At 50.4% G+C, this 11,039-nt stretch overlaps 1 protein-coding gene and 1 long non-coding RNA gene across 4 annotated transcripts in view; one reads left to right on the forward strand and one right to left on the reverse strand.

Annotated features, from left to right (window-relative positions):
• Positions 1–6,112, reverse strand: part of SLC25A42 (solute carrier family 25 member 42) — a 49,994-nt gene extending 43,882 nt beyond the window's left edge. The window contains exon 1 of one of the 3 annotated variants that reach the window (XM_021083444.1): positions 4,529–6,112. In XM_021083444.1, coding sequence (XP_020939103.1) covers positions 4,529–4,659 — 131 coding nt within the window. In that variant the 5' untranslated portion in view covers positions 4,660–6,112. The remainder of the gene's footprint in view (positions 1–4,528) is intronic. The other 2 variants (XM_021083445.1, XM_021083448.1) reach the window with 2 other exon arrangements.
• LOC100511007 (uncharacterized) lies at positions 3,886–5,997 on the forward strand. Its single transcript, NR_045043.1, is given in 2 exon segments — positions 3,886–3,948; positions 4,465–5,997. It is a non-coding gene; the product is annotated as an uncharacterized LOC100511007 (long non-coding RNA).

The following is an 11,039-nucleotide window of genomic DNA, read 5'->3' on the forward strand; positions in this document are numbered from 1 at the left end:
CAGGGATCGAACCCCCAACGTCATGGTTCCTAGTCAGATTCGTTTCCGCTGTGCCATGACAGGAACTCTGAAAATACAATGCATTTTTTAAAAATGCTGGCTGGCAAAACCCAAACAAGCTAACGGCTTTGATCACCTCAATATTCCTCTAATGTCTAATTACCAAAACAGAAGAGGAAAACAGAAAATGGGATGACACGTGGGAAAAGGCCTGCTGCCCCCCAGCTGATGCCCTCCACCTGGTACCAATAATGGGAAACCACTGACAGCTCAAGATGACTTCCCAAACAGATTTTACACCTGACTTGTCTCAATCTCATCTGACCCCCTCATTGTTCTGGCAGATGCAAGTGAAGAATGAGAAAAAAAATAACGGCCAATATCTCAGACCTTCCCTCCTGGGACTCCGGGTGATGCCTGCATCTTTTTCTTTAGAAAAGATGGCCTCCCCAAGAACATAAAATGGGAAAAAGAAAGTCTATTCAGCAAGCATTGCTGGGAAACCTGGACAGCTGCATGCAAAGCAATGAAACTAGAACACACCCTCACACCATGCACAAAAATAAACTCCAAATGGCTGAAAGACTTCAATATACGACAGGACACCATCAAACTCCTAGAAGAAAACATAGGCAAAACACTCTCTGACATCAACATCATGAATATTTTCTCAGGTCAGTCTCCCAAAGCAATAGAAATTAGAGCAAAAATAAACCCATGGGACCTTATCAAACTGAAAAGCTTTTGCACAGCAAAGGAAACCAAAAAGAAAACAAAAAGACAACCTACAGAATGGGAGAAAATAGTTTCAAATGATGCAACTGACAAGGGCTTAATCTCTAGAATATATAAACAACTTATACAACTCAACAGCAAAAAAACCAATCAATCAATGGAAAAATGGGCAAAAGACCTGAATAGACATTTCTCCAAAGAAGATATACAGATGGCCAACAAACACATGAAAAAATGCTCAACATTGCTGGTTATAAGAGAAATGCAAATCAAAACTACCATGAGATATCACCTCACACCAGTCAGAATGGCCATCATTCATAAATCCACAAATAACAAGTGCTGGAGGGGCTGTGGAGAAAAGGGAACCCTCCTGCACTGTTGGTGGGAATGTAAACTGGTACAGCCACTATGGAGAACAGTTTGGAGATACCTTAGAAATCTATACATAGAACTTCCATATGACCCCGCAATCCCACTCTTGGGCATCTATCCAGACAAAGCTCTACTTAAAAGAGACATGTGCACCCGCATGTTCATTGCAGCACTATTCACAATAGCGAAGACATGGAAACAACGCAAATGTCCATCGACAGATGATTGGATTCAGAAGATGTGGTATATATACACAATGGAATACTACTCAGCCATAAAAAAGAATGACATAATGCCATTTGCAGCAACATGGATGGAACTAGAGAATCTCATACTGAGTGAAATGAGCCAGAAAGACAAAGACAAATACCATATGATATCACTTATAACTGGAATCTATCCAGCACAAATGAACATCTCCTTAGAAAAGAAAATCATGGACTTGGAGAAGAGACTTGTGGCTGCCTGATGGGAGGGGGAGGGAGTGGGAGGGATCGGGAGCTTGGGCTTATCAGACACAACTTAGAATAGATTTACAAGGAGATCCTGCTGAATAGCATTGAGAACTTTGTCTAGATACTCATATTGCAACAGAAGAAAGGGTGGGGGAAAAATGTAATTGTAATGTATACATGTAAGGATAATCTGACCCCCTTGCTGTACAGTGGGAAAATAAAAAAAAAAAAAAAAAGAAAAGATGGCCTCCCCCACCTCTCCCCAACCCCTTCACCCCCTGTCCCATAACCCCAAGGTTTCCTTCAAAGCTTGGCAGAGGAGGGACTCAGATATTTCTAGGACTGAACTTTAGACCTCGAAAGAGAAACAGAAATCTAATATTTCATCACCATGCCACAGGCCAGAACACCTAAGAGATACGTAGGAAGACTGGAGAGACCAGAACACTTGATAACAACTGTCCTGGGCTCTGGGGGAGGAAACAGGCATTCCAACTTCACAGCTGAGAGAATACGGATGACAGCACAGATTCCACAGAGGAACATTAACCATTTAAATGGACATGTCCTTTGGCCTGGCCACTCCTGGGAAGTTGCTGCAGTTGGATGTTAAACTCCATGAAGACAGAGAGGACTGAGCGCTGCTGGAGCCCCATACATGTTCACTATGTAGTTATTTGCTCCTGCAAGGTTCTATCTATTCATTGCATCTTGGTTTGTAAAAGCAGACTAAGAGTGACAACTTAAAAAGCTGCCAGCAAGGGAGTAGTTATAAAATCATCCACCCTTTTGATAAAATCTTATACAAATTTACCAGTGGTTTAAAAGGGGTGGTGAGGGGGGATATACACCCCTCCCCTAGAGCCATTAGACTATCTCTGGAAGGGAACATTATTAGATAGGAGGAATTATTAACAATGAGGGCCCCCAGAGGGGGATGGGGTACAGCCCTATGGAGAGACCTGCGAGGTTTTTACTCCTATGTACTGTTTGATTTTATTTATTTTTTTTACTAAGTACATCAATTACTTTGTCAAAGTTTATTCATATATTCACAATGTGTTTGTATACACAACATATGCACATACATACATATATAAAATGTGTGTATGTGTATATATGTACATCTACATATATATACATATACATACACATACAAACACAAACACGCACACAATTTAAATGACTCCTTTTGAACTTGGACAGAAAACCCCGATGGCTTCAGTTTCCACAGGAGAAGCTGAAGGTGAAAAAACCCTCCAGAACATTCCAGCATCATCTTTGCAGGGGAAGCCAGGAGAGAGGTAAGAAATATTATGCAAGCATTACAGGAAACAGCACATTACTGCTTTTTTGACAACAAAACCTTCTTCCTTGTTGTACACTTGCAAATCACACACCAGAGAACTTGAAAAGTTCCAGAAAAATCTTTATCCCCAGCACCATGCCAGGCTCCAGTTTTGTAGTTATCTCTAAGCAGCTGAAACATTAGCTTTCTCACTGTGAAGAGTGTTTCCTTACTCTCTTGGTTCATCAGCTTCCAGGACCCAAGGAGCTCCCCCTGGTCAGCGAGGGGTCTGCAAGATCTGGCCAGGCAAGTCCCCACCCCTACCCCCACGCGACCCTATCCGCTGGGCCAGTGGCACTTTGGGTGTTGAAGCCCAGTTCCAACAACGCCCCGCCTCCACTAGCTACAGGGCTCTGAGACACATGCTCAGCAAACGACTGGGGCCACCCCTTCCAGCTCAGTCTTTCCGGACCTAGTCAAAGTCATGACTCCTAAGGAACAGCTGCAAGGAGGGTGGGGGGTCCCCTCCCCTGCCAACTCCACAAAGATGAACACAACAGATGGGCAAAAATGGGGTTGGCCCACAGAGAAGGGTCAGCAGCCATGCTCAGGAAGGTGTGGGCAATGCCTCCCCAATTAAATCGCTTTAGATTTGTTGCTGGTAAAAAGGAGATAATTCCGGTTTGTCTGGCTGAAGGGATTATTCTAAGCCCGGAAATCACTTTATAGACCGCCATAAATGAAAAAATATCTGGGTAGGCTTTTCTTGGGGATTGTGTGTGTGGAGGGTGCAGTGATCCTGAGATAGCAAAGCTTGGGTGAATGTTGGAAAACCTGGGGAAATTGGGAAGGACTAGGGAGGGGGCACAAATACACCTGTGTCTGAACGGAAGTAAGGGTGGGTGCACAGACTAGGGATGTGCGAGTGATGAGAGGGCTGCAAGGGGCAGAGGGCAAGTGTGTGCATGTGTTGGGGGAGTACCTGAGGGCAATGACCCAGATTACTTAAGGGAGGGAGCAGTGAGAGGGTCATAGTCCTGGGTATGAGAAAGCTGGTGAGGAGATAGGAACGGGTCTAGATGTGAATGGGGGACGGTAAGTTTGGGGTGACAGGCTCAGGTATGGGTGTGGAGGTACAAGCCCAGGTGTGGTATCGAGGGGGACGGAAAGGAGGGTGGAGACTACCCAGTGGTGTGGGGGTGTCATCAGGGACGGACTGAGACGACATGGGAGGCATTCGTGAGCAGGGGCGAGTGTCGGGTGTGTAAGGGGGAATATGAGTGGGAGCATAGACTCAGATGCGTGAGGGGGTGCAGGCTCAACTGTGCGGGGAGCCTGGGGGCATGGCCCCAAGGGGGTGGGGGATGTCAGCAAGGCGGACAGTCTTAGGTATGTAAGGGGAGATGTCAACGAGAATGGATGTGATGTCAGGTGTGTGGGGGCTGACAGTGAGTCTCACATCCGGCTGGGGGCCCTCAGGGGATACCAGACGCGGGACGTGGAGGTCGGGAGGGTGGGCTTTAACCTCTTCCAGTCCCGGTGATGCTGCTGTCACGCCCCGCCTCGTCTGCCCTCGTTCCAGGCCCATGACAGAACTGTGCATCGCCCTAGGTCGGCCCGAAGGGCGCGGGCCCCCCTACGCCTGCGCCACCCCACGCCCCCCGTGCCCCCTCACCGGCTGGGAAGCGTCGCCGCCGCCGCTGCCGCCGCCACCTCCACCGCCACAGCCCCGCCTCGCGCACTCTCGGCGCGCGCCGCGGGAGGGATCCACGCTGTACTCCGATTGGCTGCCTGCTGGCCAACCATCTCTGAAGACGGCGGATATTGGTGAGCATGAAGCGGACGGGCAGCCCTTGCAGCCAATAACTGGGGGATAGAGGCGGGGCTGTTGGGAGAGGCTGCGGGTCCCGGGGGTGCCCTGCTGGGTGTGAGGAGCTGGGAGGCGAGGGCCTGTAGGCAGGCGAAGATTGGAGCCCTCGGAGAAGATGGGCAGCCCCAAGGACCAATCGCTTGGGAGAAAGGGCGGGGCTCCAAAGAAGCTGGCGCGACTGGCAGCGAGGAACGGAGGGCGTAGCCCGGAGGGCGACGGAGATTGGCTGCGAAGCCAAAGACAGGCAGGGCCGGCGGCCAGTCGCGAGGGCCGTGGGCGGTGCGCCCTGGACCAGACTTTGGAGCAAAGGAGGTGTAGAGTTTGGCCCTGAGCACTGTGGCCCGAGGTGGCCTTGGGAGTCTGGCGTAGGGTCCCCTCAGGCTGTGGCAAAGTCAGGCTCTCTGGCCACCCAGTGCAGAAGCAGGACCTCCAACTTGAGCGGCGAACTTGGCCACTAATAGGAAATACCCACTATTCCCCTGCAAAGGATACGGAGGGGGCAGAGAGTCTCGCTGGAAGTCACTCAGCTGTCCTCCACAGCTCCGGGTAATGGCAAAATGTGGAAATAGGTGGAATCTTACGTGCTTTGTGATCTTCTGGAAATGTTTGACTTCTCCGAGTACAAACTTGCTCCTCACAGGACTGAATGACATCCCTGTCAGGCCACTTCCCTGCTAAATCTTTGGTGAATTAACTGAATCCTAACCAGAATCCCATGAGGTCAAAGCGACTACTGGCTCCATTTTACAGAAACCAGAACACAGAGAGGTCAAATCCTTGCCCATGCTCACACAGCACTTCAGCAGGCCCAAAGTTGCCTGGTTTTTGGAAGTAGGGTAAGGCCGTGCCAAAGGACAGCCATGGGGGACCTGAGTGACACAGGTTTGAATACTTGTCCAGCCACTAGCTGACATTACAACAGATATGGTGTACGAGTCCCTGAGACCTTATGTTCTGAAGTAAAAGACTTTCTTTAGCCTCCCAAACTCAGTCTCAAAAAACTGACTCAAGAGTTAATGATTAGGAAATATTGTTACGGCTAAAAAACTAGTTAAAACAGGAGTTGCTGTTGTGGCTCAGTGGTTAATGAACCTGAGTAGTATCCATGAGGATGGAGCTTCAATCCCTGGCCTTTCTCAGTGGGTTAAGGATCCAGCATTGCTGTGGCTGTGGTGTAGGCCAGTAGCTACAGCTGCGATTTGACCCTAGGCTGAGAACCTCCATATGCTGCAGTGCGGCCATAAAAGACAAAAAGACCAAAAAAAAAAAAAAAAGAAAAACAAAACTAGGAAAACAGTCTCCATTATATTATGTCCTACCTTGACCCACTAACTTATTACTAATGGTTACTTTCTTTTCTTCTTCTTCTTCTTTTTTTTTTTTTTGTCTTTTTTGTCTTTTCTAGGGCCGCTCCCACGGCATATGGAGGGTCCCAGGCTAGGGGTCAAATTGGAGCTGTAGCTGCCGGCCTACACCAGAGCCACAGCAACGCCAGATCTGAGCCATGTCTTCGACCTACACCACAGCTCACGGCAGCAACGGATCCTTAACCCACTGAGCAAGGCCAGGGATTGAACCCGCAACCTCATAGTTCCTAGTCAGATTCATTAGTCACTGAGCCACGACAGAAACTCTAGTTAGAGTTATATTGCACCTGGTGTTTTCTTTTCATCTGAAACACTTCCTTAACACCCCCTTCCTTTTGTGAGCAATCTTCACTTCAGAGAGAAGGTCAAGGTTCAATAACCCCAAAGACCACCAGAGACTGTCACCAGACCACCTGACTCTGGCCTTGATGACTTTGAAATGATCTATGGAGGGAGAGGAACACAGGCACCCAAATCCTTACCAACAGCCCTGTTTTCTCAGGCTAAACCTATAAAACCCCTTGCTATCCCCTCTCAAGGCAGGACACAGTTTTGAGGGTGTTAGCCTACTGTGGCCTCCTCTGCCTCGCAAAGTAATAAAGCTGTTCTTTCTGCTTTGCCCAAAACTCTGTCTCCAAGTCTTAATTTGTGCTGGTGTACAGAGGCCACATTTCGGCTATTCAACCTTAGGCAATGCACTTGTGAACCTCAGTTTCCTCAAGGGACAATGATTCCTACACCTGATCTTTCCTCTCTGGGGCTGCTCCCCTGGGAGAACTTACATTCCAGCCATCACCTTGACCTTCTGGTGAAAGCATTTGACCCTGCACAGATCACATCTGGCCTGTGAGCCCCAGCTTTTCTGTGAGGTGTGGGGTCATGAGATTCTTTGCAGATAGTTAGGGAGACACTTGCAGTCCAGCACCAGGCTGTGTCACTGGCACCTCCCCAAAGCCTACCCTGTTCTCTGACTCACAAAGTGCACCCCTTTAATCTCTGGGGCATAGAGGATTACAAATATTCCCAGATACTGGCTCTTATTTCTTCTAGGTGTGGGCGGGTGTTGGTGGAAATCGAGTTAAGAACAAGAGAATCCTGGGAGGGAGCAAGGCTGAGCTAGACTGTAATAAGTGCTCACAGTTTAGATCTGGACAATCCCCCGGCTAAGTTCTCAATCCATAACTTTGCAAAGGGCCCATCTGAGGATACAATGAGGGCTCACAAGGGGAAGTCACTAGCTTGAGGTTACCATCAGATGCCTGATATTCCCATGATGTTCCCACCTGAGTCTCTGCTCAAATAGCTCCCAACTGTGGTTTGCTTCCCTGCAATTTCCAGGCCCTAGTCTCCATCCTGCCCTCTGGAGAAGAGATGGAAGCTGAGTCTGGTGAACACCTACTGGGTATCATATCCTTGCAGGGCTCAAATATCATCTTATGGAGTTCCTGCTGTGGCACAACAGGGTTGGCAGTGTCTTTGGAGCATTGGAACACAGGTTTGCTCCCTGGCCCAGTAGGTTAAGGATCCAGCATTGCCACAGATGCAACTTATGTATATCACAATTTCAGCACAGATCTGATCCCTGGCCAGGGAACTCCATATGCTGTGGGATGGCAAAAACAAACAAATAAAAATCCCAACCAAGAAACAAACAAAATCTCATGACCTGACTTCCAGAGAGGGGTGTTGGTGGCCCACCTTGCAGGTGGGAAAACTGAGTTTTGTGCAACAAGTGTCTCTTACTGGAAGGGCCCTGGGTTTGAATCCCTGCTCTTCTTGACTTGTTGATCATAGGACCTTTAGCAAGTGACTCAAACGCCCTGCTTCAGTTTCTCCAAGGAGCTTCCGGGGTTGATAGGAGCATTAATGAAATGAATGGAAGCAAACCACAACCGTGCTGATCTGCAGTGAGTGCTTGCTGAGTGTGGGCTGGATAAACTGTTCTTTTCCAGGGCCTCCGTTTCCCACTCTCTAAATAGCACTTGATGGAATGCGAGCAGAGAGACCAACTATGGGTGTGGTCTGCCACCCAAATAGGGAGATATTTATCCTGCAGGAGTCCTCACCTTCGGTGCTCACCTGTCAGGTCTTGTGAGGGAAGCGGCAAGCTCCTGGAAAGTCCCACAGTACCCCCGGGGACAGTGCCAACTGAGGCAAAGGTCAGGCAGTGGCCCAGCGCTGGGCTGCCTCTCCGGATGGTGCCAGAGGTGCTGGCTGGGCTCTGGCTTCTGTTCACTTGTCAGCAAGGTGGCACTGGCCAGTCTCCCAGCCATCTTCCAACAGTGGCAGGCTGTGCCTCTTGGCACCAGCAACTGACACCCTCCCACCATGGGCACCCCGGCTGTACTTGGTCAGGGTTTCCTGGGGGAGGGAGCGGGATCCCAGCTCTTCCCCATCCTCCTGGCTTCCCCTAGGCCAGACACTGATTCTCTGCCTTGCCCTGCCCCCGCCCCCAGTTTCTTCCACTTCTTGAGGATCCCAGGAATCATCTGACACGATGGCCACAAGCCAGGCCTGGGCACAGTGACAGGGCTTAATCAACCAAGGCTAGAGAGCCATTTGCCCAAGGTCAGGGCAATACTGGCAACAGAGGAGGGGCATGAAGGCAGGCCAAACTGGGTTCTCATCCCACTGCCACCCCTCAAATGCCTGCTGGTGAAGCTGTTTCTCATCTGGAAAATGGAGTTCACAGGCCCTGCCTCTCAGAGATGTGTTTTCAGTGAAGAGGTAACAGTGTTCCTTCCCAGGACCCTGGCTGGAGCGATACATCCTGGATGGACACCCTGGTCTCAATGGACAACATCAAGCCTGACTAGTTTCAAGGCAGTCCCACTCAGCCTCCCAGAGGCTCAGGGAGGTCAGGCCACTCCTCTAAAATCACACAGCAGTAGAGACATAACTGAAAGTCCTGGCTCCTCCCTTGTAGCGGTTTTCCCCTCAGCCCATGCTCCTGTGTTATCAACGATAGGACAACAAGTACTCCTTAGGGGAGTGTTGTGTGTGAGGCATCCCCTGAGCCAGGCTTTGCTGAGGGCTGTGGTCCTGGGCTGTGACACACTTAGCACATTTTCAGGTGAGGAGGCAGAGGCTCACTGGAAGTGGCAGAGGAAGGACTAGAACAAAGGCCTTCCTGGCATCAATGAAATGTCAGTGAAATGCGGGGTCTTCAGCTGGAAGGAGGGGGCCTCACCCAGCCTGGGCCAAAAAGGCCCTGACCCAAGCTCACTGAAGACACCCTCTGGCAAGCTGGGGAGGATTGATAAGAGCCACCCTTCCAGGAAGAAGCCTGCTGCTCTAGGAAGGCTGGAGCCCAGGGGAGGAGACAAGGGCTGCAGAGGTGGAGGCCTTCCCTCCAACTACCCTGTGTACTTATCCATTTATTCATGTGTATGTTCAAAAACATTTAAGGGGGAGTTCCTATCATGGCACAGTGGAAAGGAATCTGACTAGGAACCACGAGGTTGCAGGTTCCATCACTGGCTTTGCTCAGTGGGTTAAGGATCTCTCGTTGCCATGATCTGTGGTGTAGGTTGTGGATGCGCCTTGGATCCTGCATTGCTATGGCTGTGGTGTAGGCAGGTAGCTGTAGCTCTGATTTGACCCCTCACCTGGGAACCTCCATATGCCACAGGTGCGGCCCTAAAAAACATAACAAACAAACAAAAAAAACATTTATGGGGAAGCTGGAGCAGAGTGGGGAGGCAGAAGCCTGCCCACATGGAGCTCATGGGGGCGGGGAGCATAGGGCAGACAAACAAAAAGCACACAAGCCAGGCAACCTCAGATGGAGTTAGAGGTCAGAGATACAGCACAAATTGTAAGGGGAATGGGGTGTGAGGGCAAGGGAATGGTGGGGAAACCTCTCTGAGGAGGCAATGTGTGAGCTGGCACCTGGTGCCAGGAAGGAGTTAGCCATGGGGAGGGCTGGGGAAGGATGCTCCACGCAGGGCACAGCATGTGCCAAGGCCCTGAGGTCGGGGTAGGGGGAGGGCGGTAGCTGGTGTAACTGGAAATCTGACTAAAGGGGAGCATGGGGAAAATGAGGTTGGGAGGTAGGCAGGTCCTGGAGGACAGTTTGGTTTTATGGGGAGGGCAATGGGGAGCCACAGCAGATTGAGAGCAGAGTTGAGGCAGGAATTACAAACAGGGCTGGCACTTCTCAGGCTTCCCCAGAAATGGAAGCACCCCCATCCTGCCATGAGACAGATGAAGAAACATGAGGCTCACAGGGTCTGAGGATGGCTCTAAGGTCACAGGACTGATTCAAGGTCACATGGGTGGCCAACCTAGAAGTCAAGTCAGGGCCACCTGGAACAGATATAGGATCCTTCTACACATTGGCTGAGTCCCCAGTGAGGGAGGTCAGGCTGAGTGATCAGATCAGAGGTTCTCATCAGCCCCACTGAGCTAGCATGGCGCCCCTGCTGGGGGTAGGGGAGATTTTAACACCACAGGGAAGTGGGACCAGGGTGATGTTCCCGTAATAGCTATTCACATGGGCCAATTTCCATAGAAACCAGGAGCCTTCTGGGAAAGGGTTTGAGCTGATATCAAGGACAGAATTCACTCTTCAGTCTAGAAGAGATGAATGACAAGCAGGGGGTTGGGGGCTCCAAGAGGAAAGAGGGTTTCCTAATGTGTGGGCTGGAGCCCACCAGAGGCTTGAGGCTGCCCTGACCCTGACTGGGCTATGCAGGTTGTTCGAGCTGCCAGGTGACCCCAACATGGCTCCCAGGGTGAATGCAGAGAAGAAGAGCTGGGGTGTGCCAGGTACTGCTGCCTGGGGACTCCCCAAAAACACTTGTGGGGATGGGCACTGGGGGTGGCAACAGTGATGCCCATCTCACAGATGGAGAAACTGAGGCTAAGAGAGGGAAGGCGGGCTGCCAGGGAGTGAGGACCTTGACGTGCTCAGCCAGGAGAGGGTAGGACAGTTCTCCTGGGGTGAG

The sequence above is a fragment of the Sus scrofa genome, chromosome 2 (assembly GCF_000003025.6).
Source record: "Sus scrofa isolate TJ Tabasco breed Duroc chromosome 2, Sscrofa11.1, whole genome shotgun sequence".
Classification (NCBI taxonomy): domain Eukaryota; kingdom Metazoa; phylum Chordata; class Mammalia; order Artiodactyla; family Suidae; genus Sus; species Sus scrofa.